The sequence below is a fragment of the Drosophila nasuta genome, chromosome X, assembly GCF_023558535.2.
Source record: "Drosophila nasuta strain 15112-1781.00 chromosome X, ASM2355853v1, whole genome shotgun sequence".
Lineage (NCBI taxonomy): Eukaryota > Metazoa > Arthropoda > Insecta > Diptera > Drosophilidae > Drosophila > Drosophila nasuta.
In genome coordinates, this window is record NC_083459.1 from 2,149,892 (window position 1) to 2,169,505 (window position 19,614).

The 19,614-nt window shown below is 38.8% G+C and overlaps 2 protein-coding genes across 5 annotated transcripts in view; one reads left to right on the forward strand and one right to left on the reverse strand.

The window, feature by feature from the left end:
* Positions 1 to 19,614, reverse strand: part of LOC132796862 (potassium voltage-gated channel protein Shaker) — a 202,983-nt gene that overhangs the window by 165,096 nt on the left and 18,273 nt on the right. The gene's annotated exons all lie outside the window — the stretch shown is intronic.
* LOC132796766 (dynein axonemal intermediate chain 7) lies at positions 1,737 to 10,110 on the forward strand. 2 transcript variants are annotated; one of them, XM_060808038.1, is made up of 12 exons: positions 1,737 to 1,874; positions 1,940 to 2,028; positions 2,112 to 2,550; positions 3,216 to 3,376; positions 3,446 to 3,532; positions 3,635 to 3,834; positions 4,978 to 5,337; positions 5,408 to 5,564; positions 6,411 to 7,571; positions 8,511 to 8,632; positions 9,219 to 9,294; positions 9,366 to 10,110. In XM_060808038.1, the coding sequence occupies exons 1-12, from the start codon at positions 1,872 to 1,874 to the stop codon at positions 9,979 to 9,981; spliced, it is 3,471 nt and encodes a 1,156-aa protein (XP_060664021.1). In that variant the 5' UTR covers positions 1,737 to 1,871; the 3' UTR covers positions 9,982 to 10,110. The 2 variants fall into 2 exon arrangements, with proteins under 2 accessions (XP_060664021.1, XP_060664022.1); XM_060808039.1 differs by lacking the exons at positions 1,737 to 1,874; positions 1,940 to 2,028; positions 2,112 to 2,550; ... (1 more) ...; positions 3,446 to 3,532; positions 3,635 to 3,834 and adding an exon at positions 4,034 to 4,373.

The following is a 19,614-nucleotide window of genomic DNA, read 5'->3' on the forward strand; positions in this document are numbered from 1 at the left end:
TCCATAAGTGACAAACAATTTATTAGTTAAACAGAATGATTAATGGCAAAATTCATTTGCTTTCATGCTTCTGTCAAATCTAACAGACACTTTAACAGGCACTCCATCACAGCGACACATCATCTGTAGTCACAAAGCATATACAAATTGAGAGACATGCTAAATATTTAATATACATACCTACTATACATATGTACGTGCGACTGACAACTCGTTGCGCCAGAGCTGGCAACTTAATTTGGAGTTGCCACATTGTCCACCTCTCATACATTTTTTAAAAGCAATAGCAATTTGCCATTAATTTGCAATAATTTGAATTGCATTGCACTATAATTATCGCCTTGTTAGCTTTAATCGTTGTGTAAATTAATGACAGGTAACGATTGACTGACGTAGCCTGATCAAATCACTGTTGCCATTTAAATATTGTTAGGATGCTGCACACTTAGTGATGTGAAGAAGCAGCTTCTATTAATTGAATGATTATTCGATTGTATAACAAAATATATATAAAAAGTATAAGCTAATATAACTCAGCTGATTTCCACTTTTTTCGATGAATACATATACAAAAATATTAGCTAAAATACGGCCACACTTGAAGAATCATTGCCGATCAATGATGCTATCCCTCTCTTACACACATCCCCTTATTGAATGATGCAGCTGAAGATTCCACTAAACGGAAATTTCTATGATGCAATAAACTCTAAATAGATTATTAATTACTGACAACAAAGCGATATTTTTCATAGATGAGTTCTACTGAAAACAAGGCAAATAAGAAAACATGAGAACATGTTATAGTCTTTGATCCAGCACTGAATAAATACAAAACTTATAAATATTTACAAATTATTAATATTAATATTAATAATTTCTTTAAAAATATCAAAAATTGCTGATTGATCATCAAATCATTTGATTAATCGATTATACGATTAATAATCGTACGGCTTAAGCTCATCGTTAAGTTGAATAATCGATTAGTGACATTATTTTGTCATCACTACAAACAGCTTTAACATTCGAATTTTGTGTCTTGAAGTAGGCGTACACGTGAGCATGGGCGTGGCATGGGGCTATGACACCTTCGAGGTGTCGCAGTGGGACAACAACAACAACAACAACACAAGCAAGACTGAGAGCACGAGTGAACGAAAGGAAGTAGGAAAGCAGAGAAAAAAAACTATGAAAGCTTTCACGTTGATCCCCGAAGCAGCATTGGCCGCAAGGGCACAAGGTGCAAAATACAACGACGCCTCGTGACCAGCAGACTAACCACAAGTTATAGCTGCCCGCCTGCCTGCGTGCCCCCGTTGCCATCCTATCCATGCTGCTGCCCGGGCGCACCCTGGGGAGGTGAAAGCAAGTGAAAAATTTTTGGTGGGCGCTAAGCTTCCATGGAATATTTAATTATGGGACGCCACTGCCATGGCGTGTTGTCCTGTCCTGTCCTGTCCTGTCCAGGTTGTCGAGGTTGCCAGCCAGGCAACCAGAGCCAAAAGCTGATGCCGCTGCGTCCGACGAGGCTGTAGCTGAAACTGATGTTTTGTGGTGCCCAGGAGACCGTTGGCAAAGGGATTAAAGTTGGAGCCAGGCGACTGTCCAAAGCTTAGCAACAACAATAACAACAACGGCAGCAATGAGAACTAGAATAACAAGAAAGAACGACAAGTTGTAGCCATAGCTGCGCGCTTTGCGTTGGATCAATAAATGCCAGGTGGTTCGGCCCGGTTGGCCAGATGGCCAACTGGAAAGTGCAGAGAAAGTTGCAGCCAAACGGCAATTGGCAATTGGCAATTGGCAACAACGGAAACTGAAGCGGTAGCGGAAACGGAAACAGAGACGGAAGTACAGTCGCGACCAGCATGGTTAGTGTTTGCAAAAAGAACGCGTCATTAAATCGTATTTAATTAATAATGCAATTCACTTGCAGCCACCCAAGAAGAAGCTCTCCAAAAAGGAGAAGGCACGCCTCGAGGCCGAACAGGCCGAGATGCTTCGCATCGAAATGGAGAAGGAGAAGTGAGTGTGAATGTGAATGTGAATCAATAAAAAAAGATGTGAATAAAACTAAAATGCACCATATTCACTTTATGGCCTCACAGACTAAAGAAGCTCGAGGAGGCGCGTCAGCGCAAGAAGCTGGAAATGGAACAGGCCAAGCATCGTCAGCAACAGGAGGTGACCGAGAATCGCTTTCGTCGTGGCCAGCTCAAGGATAGCATGCGTTTCTTTGACGCCGTTCACACCACCATCGAGGCCATCAAGGCTGGAGAACGACACGAGCGCGATTGGGATAAGTTTATGCGATGCAATGGGCTGCCAAATGCGGCAAGTGCCAGCGATTTGCGCAAATACATTCATCAATGGCATGCGGACATCGCCCGGCGCCAGAGCGAGGCACGCAATTGGCTGCTGCGCACCGATGAACGGACACTCCTCACCCAGGATGCCCACGTCTCGGATCTGACACGTGCGTCGCTGCGTCAGCAGCAGGGCAACCTGGGCGATGTCTATGCACAGCGCATTAAGGAAGTTCTAGGTGTAAGTGCATTTTCGCTTAATGGCCACGCTTACACATAACGGCCATACAGAATGAAGAGTTACCCTGATGCTTAGATTCATTCATATCACGCTTAACGGCCACACTTACACCTAACTGCCACACTTATACCTTACGGCTACACAGTATTGATGATTTAATTTCGTCTAAAATGAAACCTGCACCTGAATCCATTCATATCTCGCTTAACAACACCACTTATAATGGCCACTTTAACTTTAACTTTGCACTCATATACTAAATTAGCTAAAATCGAAGCTACAGCAAAATGTCGCTTCACTTAATGTCTTTCTTATTACATTTTTTCTTGATGCCGTTAAGGGAGTTAGCGTTTAACTTTCCACACTTATAGCATCTGCGTAAACATTCCACAATTCTCTTGTCTCAATACATTCTTCTAAAATCACAGCGAAAGAATTACAGCAAAATGATTTTGCTCCCTTTAGCGTCTCTCTACTTTTTAGCCGCAATAAGTTGCAGCTAAGTGAGTTGGCGCTTAAATTTTACATCTTACAGATACTCAACGAGCTAGCGTTTATTAAACTTTAACTTCCCACTCTCAAAGAATTAACAGCATAACGTAATACATTCAACTTAACGGCCATTATTGAGGTGTTTAACTTGAACTTTCGATTCTTACACTCAGATACTCAACGAGCTGGACGAGTCGCTGCTGTACACCAAAGAGCGTTCGGCACACATTGCCATTGATTTGGCCAAGTTGAAGACTGAGATGCGTGTGTTTCTCAAACAGCACCTCGACGAGTTCACCCACAAGACAATGTCGCACATTGAACGTGACATGGAGTAAGTTCATCGTGTATGCCTCCCTCTTCTCAATCTTCTCCTCAATCACAATTTCTATTCGCTTTGCAGAATCGATAGGCCTGGCGTCTCGAAGCACATATACAGCTCCGATGTGTTTCAGAGCTTCATCTGGACCTTCTCCAAGGATGCCCAAATGTGCGCAACGAAACCCAATTAATCGCCTAATCGCCTTTAACTAATTTTCCCTTCTTTATGCCACACACACCCGCACACACACATACGGACACACAACAACAGTGCTGTTAATCCCAAGGCGCGCATTGGCGAACAATCGGCCCACAATGAGATCGATTTTCCCACCATCGAGATGAACATCTCACTGCCACCCACTGTGCGCCTGCAGAGCTCGGCACTGCGTGGTCTTTGGCTCAATTACGACCACTTCAGCGACTATTGCAGCAGCTTCCAGCTGCGCCATGCACGCTCCGAAAATGCCAGTAAGTTTTCCATCACCAAAAACATTTGCTACACACTCGTACTTATCGTACTACTTTAGCTGCTCAACTTGTTTAGCCATCTTATTTATAAAAACAACAACAACAACAACAACGATAAAATCAACAACATTTTTGCCATCAAGTTAAAAGCAAACTAAAAACTTTGTATGTGCACTTTAATGATTTTTGGAAATTTCAACATTTTACAAAGTTTCTATTCTGCATTTTAATTTCAACATTTGAAGAGGTAGTTTCTATGTTTGGAAAATACATAGTACAAAATTATTCAACCGATTTAACAACTTTTTTATACTATTGCATTAATAAATGAAGCTGCACACATTCAAATAACAACACTCTCAAAACTTATTTCCCTAAAAAGAGTTCACTAAATTAAACAGTTCAACAACAATACGGAATAATTCTTGAATTTAAAATACAAAGGAAAAATATTTTTTGGAAAACAACTTACTGCTAGTTATAGGATTAACAACAAAAGCTACCTATAAAAATGTTTAATTTAATTTAATTTTACAATAGTACGTCATTAAACAGTTTTGCTTTTTGTTTTGTAGAAAAATGATTTAATATATTTAGCTTGCTTTACTTAGATTTTGAATACAGCTGCGAAATTAAATATAGCATAACTGTTAATATCTCTTCTGCTAAATAAATTTACGATAAAACCACCTTATTTTTTTTTTTTGATGTAACAAAGTTAAATTAGGATTATGTAATTCTATATAAAAACTATTGTTTTCCGAATATGTATTACAAGAACCTTTAGTTTTGTGATTACCACGAAAAAGTTGAAAAATTGGTGCTAATTTTAGTTTCGCAGTTGTTTTTGGCATACTTAACCTTTGAATGAGTTACGAATGACGATGCTATTAAATTTCTTCAATTGACTATCTGATGTGTTTTGTACTCTATGGTACATATATTTTGAATGTGTTAGTATACCGAAATATCAAACCTAGCGTTCGGTATATTTTTGGTATTGTTGTAGAATATGATTTTATTGAAAATAGATAGCGGGCAACTTAGCTTTCTCACTTGTTAAATTCAAACTTGTTTATCACACTATTAATACAACTCTTAAACTGTCGCTCGCCACATTTGTTCTGTTCTGCTATTCCACAGCGATTCTGCGACAAACGAAGAGGGAGTGGCGCAAACGCAAAGAGATACTCCAATCAATGCTGGACGAGTGCGCACGAGAGATACCATTGTCGGAGCTGGAGCAGCTCACCCAGGAGCAGCACTCGGCGAGCTCGCTGCCGCCCAAGGAGCGCAGCTACGATGTGGACAAACTCTACGCTCAATACGAGGATGAGCTGAACAAGGCGCGGCGTCGAGCCATCGGACCCGAGGCATATGGCATGCTGGAGACGGATGTGAATCTGCGCAAATATCGCATCATTGGCGGCGTCTATTGCATTGATTTCCTCGAGACGCCGCAGCAGGATAAACAGCTCAACGCACGCTCCTTTATACGCACCAGTGTGTGGCAAGCAAGCATGAATGAATGAACTCTGACTGAGCATTGATTGACGCTCTACTCTCATTGCAGTTGCGGCCGCAAACAGTCTGATGCACAAGGAATACTATCAGACCTATCATCCTCCGCCTCCAGTGCTGCCCGGTGTGCGGCGTCTGCCCGAGGAAATTGAGGCCGAGATGCGCATGATTGAGGCGGCGCTGGACAAGCTGGCATTGGTTACTCTCCAGTAAGTACAGAGAAAACTAGTAGCTGAGTTTTGAAAAGACTGTTGTAAGGATCATAGAATAAGTTGATATAAGTGCAGAATAAAAAACAACGCTCTTTAAATAGTGAATCGTATTGAAAACATGCCAAAATTGAATGTGGGAGACTCATTTCCGAATCAAGATTAAATTTCTGCCATGATTACAAATGTTTCTTTGCTTGAAATTGGAAAAATGTCGAAGTTATTGAACCCTCAACGAAAAATCTTAAATCAAACAAGAAAATGTATCTGACAACAATTTTATTTTCATGTCAAAACATTTAATGAAGATTGAGATCTTGTTTCAACAACTTTAATAGATTCAAATCTCATTTCGGGCGTTTGTTTTTAAGATCGCAAAATTCTTAAGCTCAAGATTTTCATTTCAATTTTTCGAACTTCGATTTTCACTCTGTGTAAGAAAAGTGTCAGGAAAATTAAATGTTGTATCTTAAAAACGAGTTTTGTTTCAATGTCAAAAGGTTGAATAAAGATTGAAATGTTGTTGAAACAACTTTATTAGATTACAATTTTATGTCGAGCATGTTTTTAAGAACACAAAGCTCTCAAGCTGAAGATTTCTTTTAGTTTTACTCTGCATAAGAAAAGTGTAAGCAAACCCGAGCTATCAATTAATCGATTCTTAAGTTCGTGATCTTGTTTTTGTACTTCTTTATCTGCTAACAAAGTTTAACGAAGTTTGAATTTCGAGTGATGTTTAGATTAAATGTTGTTGAAAATGAAATCAAGCTTGGCTATTCAAATGAAATTTGGCAAGATTTGTAATTCGATGTATTCTTAATTGTCCATTCTCGAATTTAACTGCAGATTGCCTGACTCTGTCATTTGGTTTGAGCCACCCATCGCCTGTCGCTGGGAGACGCATACCGAGACGCTTGAATCGCAGCTGGCGGATGGCGTCAAACCAGCTTCAGTTGGAGCAGCAGCAACCGATGCAGCAGCAGCAGCAAGTGGCGCTGTGGCAGAGACAACTGCCACGCCCACAGAGGCCACACCGCTCTCGACAAACGCACAGCCCAGTCCGCTGAAGAGCTCGCCACGCGGTCCGGCCAAGCTGCGCTCCCAAAAGTCCGATTTGGCTGGCACACAAGGCGGCGCCCAGAAGCTATACGAGATTGGCGACTTTGATCTGCGCGCGATACCCAGCAATGTGGATCTCTATGGGCTGGTGAAGGATTTTGTGGTGCCGCGACTGCCGCAAGGCTTTTGTGTGCGCCTCGAGCAGACGACACCACAATCGAGCAGCGGCCAGCCGCAGCGTCAAGTGATGTTCCTCGCTCGCCAAGCGCACGTGCGACTGGGCAACGTGGCTCAGGTGACAGCAGCCGCAGCAGCAGCAGCTGCAATGGCCACATCACAAAGTGCGGCACAAAGTGATTGCCAGCGTGGCATTGGCGACGAATTCCTGGACACCAATGAACCCGCGGAACTCTTTCCGCCGCTCTGCTTTGACAAGCTGCTCAAGTTTCGCAGCCAAGCGCGTCCGCCGCCGATAACGTCGAGCTCGTGCTACTTGTTCTCGCAGCTGATCGAGGACATGGATCGTCTGTGGCATTTGCAATTGCCACGCGAACAGCAGGAGGAGTTGCTGCAGCAAATCTCCGAGCAACTCTCGCCCAGCGGTTCGCAGCACGACGTCACCGAGGAGCTGCCCGAGGACATGCGTCCGCTGAGCCAGGAGCTCCAAGAGGTGCTCCAGCCAGCGACAGCGGTTGCCGCCTTTGCCTACTACACTGGCATCTCGTTTGTGCGTGACTCGCAGCTGCCTGGACAATCGGAGCCGGAGTCGACATCGAAGTCAGCTGGCAGCCAAGACAGCAGCGACGATGACGATGATGATGACGACGATGACAGCATTCTGGAGCTGCTCGATGGTGGCGCCGGCAATGATTCTTCGGCGGGTGCCACACTGCAGCAGGGACTCAGTCACAACAGCAACAGCAACAACGATAGTTGTGACAGTGAAGCGTACGAATCGAAATAGTTATTTCTATATCCATATCCATCTATATTAATATGAATATGTATATGTATCTATATCCATATATGTATATGTGTGTGTATCTTTATCTATATCTATATCTATATCTATATCTATATCTATATCTATATCTATATCTATATCTATATCTATATCTATATCTATATCTATATCTATATCTATATCTATATCTATATCTATATCTATATCTATATCTATATCTATATCTATATCTATATCTATATATATATCTATATCTATATCTATATCTATATCTATATCTATAAATATATCTATAAATATATCTATAAATATATCTATATCTATATCTATATCTATATCTATATCTATATCTATATCTATATCTATATCTATATCTATATCTATATCTATATCTATATCTATATCTATATCTATATCTATATCTATATCTATATCTATATCTATATCTATATCTATATCTATATCTATATCTATATCTATATCTATATCTATATCTATATCTATATCTATATCTATATCTATATCTATATATATATCTATATCTATATCTATATCTATATCTATATCTATAAATATATCTATAAATATATCTATAAATATATCTATATCTATATCTATATCTATATCTATATCTATATCTATATCTATATCTATATCTATATCTATATCTATATCTATATCTATATCTATATCTATATCTATATCTATATCTATATCTATATCTATATCTATATCTATATCTATATCTATATCTATATCTATATCTATATCTATATCTATATCTATATCTATATCTATATCTATATCTATATCTATACCTATATCTATATCTATATATATATTTCTATATATATATATATATATATCTATGTATCTATATATCTATATCAATGACTATATCTATCTCTCGATATCCCTTTTAGGCGCAGGCAGAAGATGAGCAGCACGGCAGCCATCACGCAGGGCAAGTGGAGCACCCGCGATGTCCATGACACTAAATTCAATGAGGACAAGTTGTCAATACAGTTCCGTACAGGAAGATTGGGTGAGTGAATCTATAAGCTGCATATCATTAACCTATTGACTCTACAATTTGTTATCAAACTATTCCTTAAGAACACAAGAACTTCAACTAGAAATATTTGCTGCATAGATTTTAAAATCCCTAATCAAACCTGTTTTAACTAATTCGAAAAGCTTCTATTAATCTAATCCAAAGAACCTCATGAATTTCAATAACTTTTAAACGTATTGATCATTTTGTTTGCTGTAAATCGAAATGAATTATTCGATTTTTAGTCAAGATTTACAATGGATTTCTTTTTAAACAGTTGAAAACTTGTTTATTTTTTCAACATGTTCTAATGTAAATAAATCTAGGATTCATTTCTGAAGTTGTATTGTTGTTAAATCTATAATTGTTAAATATATCTCATTTTTGGGACAAATTTAACATTTCCAATCCAGGTCCAATACATAACTGTATATCAATACACAATTCGAAGCATTTACGTATTAACATTATTTTAAACTAATTTTTATAGCAAATCTCCATTTTATAGTCAACTCTTTTGCTTTTTTAAATATAATAATCAAGACCTAATCGATAATCTGTTTTATTCCCCGCTTAGGCATCTTTGGCTTTGCACTGAACAAATATAGTAACATGCCGTATCAAACCTGGGATCTGCGACCGGACATGAAAAAGCAAGTATCTCTCTATCCACACTCTTATGGATGACGAAAACGTAATGCATTTCTCGACCTTTACTTTACAGCCTCGGCACAATACTCTTTAGCTTCACGGCGTCGCTAATCAGCCTGGACATGACCATCACAGAGGCGGGCTACACGGTCAACAATTTCCAGGGCGGCAGCACTCAAGGCATTACCGAAATGATTGGCAAGACGCTTTCGCTGTCGGAGCTGAAGGCGACCCTCATTCTCTCAGCTGTGGACATTTTCCCAGACGAGGATGCCTTCTGCTATACGGAGGGATCGTGCGAAAAGAACTATGTGATGGAGATGCATACGTATGCCTGCATTTCCACGCTTGCCCTCTCGCATAATTTCAGCTGGTCACGGTGGAACCTCTTGGCGGGTTCACGCACTGCTGTCCTGCTGATTCGAGAGCTGCTCGAGGGCAAAAAAGTGCCATACTATTCCACTCTGCTCGTCACGCCGCTGAAGACCTCGATCATTGATTGCACCGAGGTCTCGGCGAGCTTCAATGCGGTGGGCATTGCAGGCATGGAATACTATGCCGATCTCTATCAGCTCTCGCAGGCACATGCTCAGCCTGTGAGCTTGGAGAAGCAACGCACGATGAGTCCCATACTCAGGGATAATGTGGCCAGCATTCTGAAGGGCATCAGACCACTCAGTTTGTGTTAGTTGAAAAGTGTGCGAATTGCATTTTGATGAGGACATAAATAAGTCAATATAAAGGTAGGATTAGAGCGATATTGTCGGATCGCAAATGAACGAACTAAAATGATCTATTCAGAAAAGTAAAAGAACTTAATAAATAAGCATTCTCTCTCTCTCTCTTTTTAATTTAGTTTTTGTATTGGAATTGGATGTGTTACTAGGATGAGATTATTATAAGATAAAGGTTGCGAAATACATTTAAATTAGGATATAAATATAAAGTTTGGATAAGTGCGATAGTCTTGCGATATAGTTTGCTGATCAGAAAGAACAAACGAACTTATTCAGTATATTTGACCGATGTTTCCCCATATGTATACATTTTGATTTGAACCATTATGAATGTTTAAGCATGTGTTTACTCAATCATCAGCAAGAAAATATTGTTGAATTCTTTGGTTAAGAAAGTTGTAATGGATTAATCACCAACTTTGTCTTCGAACCTCGCGTCTAATTAAACTGCTTGATTTTAGAGAGCCTCATTTGAATGTTTGCTTGCAAAGCTGATCGATAAATATTACCGCAAACCAATCAGAATAATTGAGACGTAATCCTGCAGTACAATGTGCGTGTGTATGTGTGTGAGTGTGTGCATTTCTACTCGGTTACTACAGATATCCCTGTAGACTATAAATACTGCAATTTTAATAAAGATTGATTGGCTGCAGCTCGAGCACATTTTCACTTGCAGCGGAATCGTTATTGAAACGCTCTTTATTTTACAGCTTTCGATTATAGCTATTACCACATCATACAAAAATACTATTTGCACAGCTCTGCCTGCCCTTTGACGCCTCCCCTCACAGAGAGAGGGAGAGGGTCAGCAGTTAAAATTATTCATTCGAAAGTACTCAAAAATCTGTGAACAAGTTTACAACAGTTGCTCCGCACTTGACCACGTTGGCTGAGCGAACAGAGAGCAGCGAGCGAGGGCCCAAGTCAGTAAGTTGATTGCAACAGTGAGTGTCAATTGGCACACATACACACACACACACACACTCACACTCGGCACACACACACAAAGAAAGTACACCCTCGCTGAGCTTTTTCAATTAAAGCATAAAAATAAATATGGCAACATGGGCAAAAATGTTGGCCAAGTCCTCGTATTTTAGCCCTCTTGACAATTTATGCAAAATGAAATGAAAGCCAAGCAAATGTTAGACAGAGTTCAACACAGGCAAATCCAAACACACACACACACACACATAAGACTCTTTCTCTGTTCTGTGATTTTTTTTTATATTTTCCGATTTTGCATTTTTGCTGGCGAGTTGCTAACAAAATTTATGCTCCGACAGCTAAGCGGCTTCAACTTTTTTTTTTGCAAACCAACTGACCAGCTGTGCAACTGCTCAAAATGGCACAAGTAGTATGTATACATGTGTGTGTGTAGGTCAAATGTACAACTATTTAATGGGCGTGGCATCAGCCTTTTATTCAACGCCAGGCAAAAACTGAATTAGCTCGCAATTTAGCTTCAACTAGCCAAAAAAGCAGCAATAATATTCACTTTCATACTGAATACCAAACACACACACACACACACGCTTACAACGCAGACTCTCACGCACACACATGCAGCGGAAAATGCCAGCATGTAAGCTCATTATGTATGAATGAGCCGGAAAATTGAAAAGCAGCTATTGTCAATTGCACAGCTGGAAAAGCTGCACATCTGTTTTTTTTTTGCCAATAAATCAATTTTGCGGTCAGACAATAATTTGTTAATAATATTTGCAAATTAAGCACTCTACTTGGCAACTTCAAATATTTGCTTGATTGATTCATAATTAGCTCCGTATATTATGATTATTATAATACAGCACAAGTATGTAACAAAAGGCACAATGGAGTATCTCCGATCTCTTAAATTATATTCTGGATCAGAGACAACAGCTGAAACGGCATAGCCATGTCCATCCATCCGATGTTATTAAGTATCTTTGGTTGACAATCTGTTATATATTTTAAATGTAATATTATATCGTTATACGAAATATTGTCTTTGGTATATTTTAGTATTTTTTACGGTATTAGTATATATCAAATACAGACTTCAGTATATTTCAGATTTCTTTCGGTATATTACCCGTTAGGGAGTAGAGTAATACCAAATATAATACGATATACAAAATATAGGTTCTGGTATTTTTTGATATACATATTTTCGGAATATTCTTTGGTTGACAGTCTGATATATATTTTAAATATAATATTATATCGATATACCAAATATTGCCATTGGTATATTTAAGTATTTTTTGGTATATCATGTTATCCATGGTACATTTTTAACATATATGACTTCAGTATATTTCTTTATCTTTTTTTTTTTTTTTGGTATATTACCCATTAGGGAAAAAAGTAATACCAAAATTAACACGATATTTTCGGAATATTCTTTGGTTGACAATCTGGTATATTACGTTCTCTATTTTAAATTTTTAACGTACGAGTATATATGAAATACAGACTTCAGTATATTTTCGGTATAATAATTTAATATATTTTATGGATAATACCGTGCTTTTTTGCTTGCATATTCTATGGTATATTTTTAGTGTAATAGTATTTCGATATATCTTCGTTATATGTTGGTCTGTTTTCGATATATATGTATGTACTTTGATATATGTATATTAGTATATACATATCTGATTCTAGTATATTTATTAAGTACATTTGAAAGATTGTTAAAAAAGTGGTGGCGGGTATCTCACATTCGATCACACTCGAATGTAGCATTCTTACTTGTTATTATTGGCTGCTGTTGCAATCATTGCGATGATGATTTGGCTGCTTTCTGACTGCGGCAGTGTTGAAAATGCTGTGGGCTCATTTTGTTTGCGGCTTGCGGGTGTGCAAGTGTCAAAAACGGAAACGGAAACGTAGCTTGCACTTCGCCAACAAACAAAAATGTATATGCCGCAAATCAACCGCAGCCCCACAGCGAGTTGCCTGCCACCTGGCATCTGCTATCTGCCACCTGCTCTCAACAGGCAACCACACAACTGTGTTATGCGGTTCGGGGCATGCTCATTGACAGCACCAACAACAACAACAACATCAACAACAGCAGCAGCAGTAGCGAGAGCAAACAGAAGATAAAACCACACAAGCCCAGAAAAACGAACGAGAGGGAAAGAGAGAGAGTGAGAGAAAGAGAGATTGGGAGGCGAGGAGAAAATGAAGAAAAATATTTCAAAATTAAGTGCTAAATGTGTCAGCGTCGAGCGAAACGTGCAAACATGCTAAATCTTGTTGTGTTTTGTTTCAGTTTGTTCACATTTTGCGCAGCGTTCTCGTTTTCGTTTTTGGTTTTTGGTTTCGGTTTTGCGTTGCGTTTAGCATTGAATTCAATTTGGGGATTTTGCTGAGAGGCCGCTGCGGCTGCTTAGCTCAACCAGAAGAACAAACACTTTCTAATTATTTATTCATATATAGCAACGAGAGCGAGAGAACAGAGAACAGTGAACAGATGTGGGCAGGCGGATGTTAGGTTGGGTACGGGCCAGTGATGCCAGTCGCTCATTAACAAAACAAACGACAGCCCAAGCGGCAGACAAACAGGCGCCGCGGGCAAATTGTAAAAGCGGGTAAACCGGGAGCGGGGGAAGCGTGTCGAGGCGGACAACGAAGGTGGGGCAAGCTTGTCGAGCCACAGACAGCTGGGCGCCAACGTTGACGTTGCCGGTGACCTTCACACACGCACACATCCATACACCCATACACACACAAACACAAAACACGCGCACACATTAGATTGCGTATACGCAGCGTGCGGCAGCGACGGCGGAGGCTGAGTGAAAGAAATTGAAAGTAGGGACGCCGCATTAAGGGATAACTCGCTCTGAATATGTTAATTTACCAGTCAGAACATTTAACATGTACGATACGATTGCGTGGGTGTGCGTGTGTGTGTGTGTGTGTGTGTATGTGTGTGAGGCCTGTCAATAGAGTTGTAAGCAAAATGTGCCTCATCTGCATATAAAGCGATAAATTTATCGTTTGGCATAGTGATCACAGACCTTTGAACTACATGCTTGACAGATGTTATTATAATAAAGAAATCAGCACAGATTCAGAAAAATAAGATAATTATATAGTACTATATACATTTCAATATGTATTTGTAGCTTATAATTGATGAATGAAATCAAATTAGTTGCGAAAATTTAATGATATATTCAAATGTTTTCTCAAATGAGGAACCTAAGTAAGTAAGTAAGTAAGTTTTGGCAGCCAGACACAAAATTGTATAATATTATTTAAACTTTCGCTTTTCATTTCAGATACATATATTAAATTAAATTTAATTTCTGTAATTATTGTGGTATATCTGTTACTCAGAGGGTAGAGTGGTATTATAACTTTATGCCGGTATGAAACGCATGTAATACGCAGAAGGAAATATTTTTGTCAATCACATAAAAATCATAAAATTTATTTATGAAATAATTGCATGTATATGGATACCTCATCATAGTTACTTTGATTGATATACCAAATATAGCCTTCGGTATAATTTAGAATGTTTAAGAATATTTATTAGGTATATTTTAAGAGATGGTATATTTTGAGTATAGTGGTAAGTTAATATACCAAATATAGGCTTCTGAATAAATGAATATTTTATATTGTATATTAATAAGGTATTATTTAAGATTTGGTATATTTTGTACTCCATGGTATATCCATAGTATAATAATATACCATATATAGCATTCAACATATGTATGTTAGTATTTTTTCTGTATATAAATAAGGTAATGCCGCACTATTTTGCTTTCAATTATTCTCGCACACTAGACTGTAGCTTTTTTATACCCGCTACCCATAGGGTAGAAGGGTATTATAACTTTGTGCCGGCAGGAAATGTATGTAACAGGTAGAAGGAGGCATCTCCGACCCTATAAAGTATATATATTCTTGATCAGCGTCAACAGCCGAGACGATATAGCCATGTCCGTCTGTCCGTCTGTCCGTCTGTGTGTCTGTCCGTCCGTCCGTATGAACACCTAGATCTCAGAGACTATAAGAGATAGAGCTATAGTTTTTTTTCGACAACATTTGTTATGTTTGCACGCAGATCAAGTTTGTTTCAAATTTTTGCCACGCCCACTTCCGCCCCCGCAAAACAAAAAAATCGAATAACAAGCGTAATTTTAAAGCTAGAGTTCCGAATTTTGGTATATATAATAACTACTATAGTAGTTATGATTTCTGAAAATTTGGTTGCGATCAGATAAAAATTGTCGAAGTTATAAAAGAAATATTTTTGTATGGGCAAAAACGCCTACTTACTAGGGGTCTTAGTTGCTTTGGCTGACAATCTGGTATATTGTGCCGTCTATGGTATATTTTGAATGCGGTACTATGTCGATATACCAAATATACCATTTGGTATATTTTTAGTATTTTTGCAGTATATTCGGTATATTTTGAGAAAATACCGCAAATTATATTTATTTTATTCAAAATGGGTAGCGGGTATCTCACAGTCGAGTACACTCGACTGTAGCTTTCTTACTTGTTTTTACTTGAGTTTCGCTACAACTATTTAAATGCGTTTATCTTTTCGTCAATATATTTAATCTTGTATCTAACTGATAGCTAATTTAACATATGAAATCTAAGCTGTTTTAACTGCTATACATTTAACTATAAAAGTGTTCATCAACTATTAATCATTTCCCTTAACGTTCACTCGTTTACTATCTCCCAGCTTTAATCTGCTTAAGCACATTCTTTTCCGTTTACTAATTGCAATTAGCATATTCCAATTGGCCACCACAAAACAAAAAGAAGAAAAGAATTATCGGCTCATAACTTCTGGCAAGAGTCTCGACTATCTCAGCTGTCGGATCGCTTGTCAGCTGTCGGTTATTTATAGGCCAGGAGGCGGAAGACACGTGTGTGCGAATGCGAATGCGAGTGTGTTGACTGTTAGAGTAAGTGTAAGTGTGTGTTGCACAGTTGTACAATGGGCAAAGACATTAGGAACCGTGTGGCATTAGCATACACGAGCACAGAGTGCCATAAAAGTAACGCTACATCCACTTAAACGCTGAAGCTGCAAGAGCTGATTTTTGCTCTGAGCTTAAGCTCGAGCTCGGCATCCAAGACTTGCATAATACCATGCCATGCTATGCCACACAAGCCAGCAGCAGCAGCATCTTGTGTTGTTGTGCTTGTGCTACGCAGCTGCCAGTCGCTCTGGCTGCGGCTCTGGCTGCTGTTTGCTGTTTGCTGTTGTTGGCATTAAACATTCGCGCGTTTTCACAGCAGGCGACCAACAACAAAAGCCATTGCCAAGTATTACATGTGTTAAATGACAAACATAACTATGCATATACTCTAGCCATTGTATCTATGTGTGTGTGTCAGTGTGTGTGACACAGTGTGTGCCAGAGTGAATTTTTACTTTAATCAAGGCAAAGGCAGCTGCCGCACTAAAAATGTTGCCTGGCGCAAACAATAAATTTTTGCCACCGCTGCTGCTGCTGCTTCTGCTCCTCTTTCTCCTTTTCCTTCTCCTCGCATTGTCTGCATGTGTGTTTGTGTGTGGGGTAAAGCAGGTGAATTTAATGCGCGGCTTTTGTTGCCGTTGCCGTTGCCATTGCCGTTGCCATTGCCGTTGGCGTTGGCATAAAATTCGTATGCGACGCGCACAAAAGTATGCAACGTAATTTAAGTTAATAGCAAGCGACTTTTGAGGCTGGTTTCCCTCAGTCAAGTCTATTCAAATTACAATTCATTATGCGCCCAGCGCTAAGTGTGCGTGTACACCTTCTATCCCTGTCTCAATCGCCCGCTCTCTCTCAGTCTCTCTGTCTCTTTCGACTTGGCAGCTGCAGCTTGAGAACTTCCGCCTCGCAAACGACACTTGAAATGCATTGTTGTTGTTGCTGCCGCTGGCTCTTGGCATCATATTTATTCGTGAGTATGTCTGTGTGTGTATGGCAACATGTGGTATGTGTGATTGTTGTTTGCATTGTTGTTGCTGTTGCAATTTGCGTCAAATTTCGAGTTTAAGTGTCAATTACAACAAGCAAAACAAGGCGAACACTTTCGACTGCTGCCGTTTGCTGCTGCTGTTGCTGTTGCTACTGTTTTTGGAGCGCTTTAACACCTGTCTGACACTCATACTCACACACACACACACACACATCCTTATGAAGCACATGTGTGTATTGCTACCCTCTGTTCGACTCTGCTCTGCTCTTCTCTGCCCTGCCTCCAAAGCTGTCAGCGTTCGTCAAGCTGTCAGCTTTGGCTTTTCATTTCATTTCGTTTCGTTTCGTTCCGTTTCGCTTTATATAATACTCTAGAGCAGGCAGCAGCTGCTCAGTGGGGTAGCTTAGTGTCACAAACTTTTCATGGATTCAACAAAAATAAAACAAAAAAAAAATATGCATCATAATATGACAACACTATAAATTCACTGACGAAGAGACAGAGACTTAATCTTATTTAAAATTTCAATTCAACATATATAAATATGTAACTTAAATATTCATTTTTTTAAACATATATCAGATATAAACTATCGAACACAAAAAAGCAACATATTTAATTAAATTAAAAATTAAAAGTCATTTTGATTTCAACGAAATAATCTGACTAAGCTACAATTTAAAAAATGTATATTGATTTAACTTTTGAGTTAAAATTTAAATATAAATAAGTTTAAAATATAATTTGATTGTAAAATAAAATAAAATAAATAATAAATAATAAATAATAAAATAAAATAAAATTTGAATAAAACTCCGTTATAAACTAACCAGTACAATTTTAAATAAAATGTAAAAAAATATATATCTACTTATATGTATTTAAACATATTGTGCACATTTGTTGTTTGAATTAAAATTGGAATATGAATATGATTTAAGTAACATATAAGAAAAAGTACAATTTAAATCAAATATTATCTAATAGAATAGGAATACGGAAAAAATGTTTAAATAAAATATATCTATTGCTCATTGATAATAAATGCAGGCTATCAAATTAAGTCGTAGTGAACTTCTCTTAGGCATTACAGGGTGGCAGCTAGTCGGGCAAGACTCGTTTGAGTCACATTTATTTTAGCTTTGCTTTCGTTTTACTTTTTCTTTAGTTGTTCTTCTTAGCTTTTGCCTCGCTTTTAACCTCCACTTTTGCGCCTAGGATGCTGCCAGCCACCTGCCTTCAAATTTGTGTCGTCTAAGCCAGTGCGTATGTGTATGTGTATGTTTATATATATGTGTTTGTGTTTGAGTGTGTGTGTTCTCAAATTTGACTTGCCTTCAAAGCTGTTGTTGCTGCTGTCGCTGTTGTTGCCGCTGTCGCAGTTGCCTCTTGACGACGATGACGCCGACGACTTTTGACTTTCTACGCTGGCATTTTGACACAGTTGATTACAGCGCCACCTAGCGACCGCACACGCAGCTAAGCGGAGCCAAGCGGGTCGCGAGGTCCGATGTAAGAGGGGGAAGGGCAGATTGTTGCGACGACTCTCTGTGCACTGGTGGCAATATTTATGCAAATGGAGCACAGAGAGAGAGAGAGAGGAAGCGAAGCCACCACGCCCACACGAGGTTTAAGCGGCTGCAAAAAGTTTGTCATTCATTTTGGGATGCACAAGCGACCGCACACAGCAGAGCTCGAAATATGTGCATGTGCATGAGCATGTGTGTGTGTGTGTGTGTGTGTGTTTATTAATTGCATTCCACAATTTATGCATTGCATTTGAATTATTTGCTCTGCGATTGTAAATTTCGTTGCACGGAGAGAGGAGCAGCTTCCTCAGAGCAGCTGCAAGAGCAAAAGTTCGGATAAGTACGACAACATACAGTACACATGTGCAGCACTATACACATACATATACATATACCTACATATATGTGCATATGTGTGTGTGTAGACAAAAACAACAATTCGCTGACTGATTGGCGACTTCCCACAGGAAGGAAGCGATGGAAACAATCGCAAGCGATTTAATGAAATGAATTCACACGTGTACCCAAAAATTTGTCGAGTTATTTATACATTTTTTTCCAGAGTATTTATTAAGGAACTGAAGTACTAATAATCAAGGCACAGTATTTTATTTCAATAAATAATAAATACATAGAAATGGCAAGAGACTGAATAACTTTTGCATATTTAATTTGGTCAATTAAGCTAAGTTTATATGAAAAATACATTTAAAGCACTAACACAAAGTTTTTTTTACATGGAAGAGAATATGTACTCTTTAGAAGTTGTCTCCTTTTTGCATTAGGAGTGAGGCAATGTTAATGCTGTTGCATTTATTCGTGTTACAAAAGATTCAATCTTTCTTAGTCTCGCTCTCTCACTTTGGCAACAACAACATCAAAAAGAGTTCAGAAACCACCCCAATAAATTTAAACCCATTGAGACATCGGAACATCTACTCTAACAAATAAGCAAGTGCCTCTGTGCGATAGACACGATCAGCGAACACTTGCTTTGGCAACCAACTATCGCGCACTCGCTTGCACTCGCACAATAACATTGCCGAGCAATTCGAGTTCCCGTTAAAAGTATAGCGGAAGAAGTTGCTTAAACGGAAAACGATGCTAG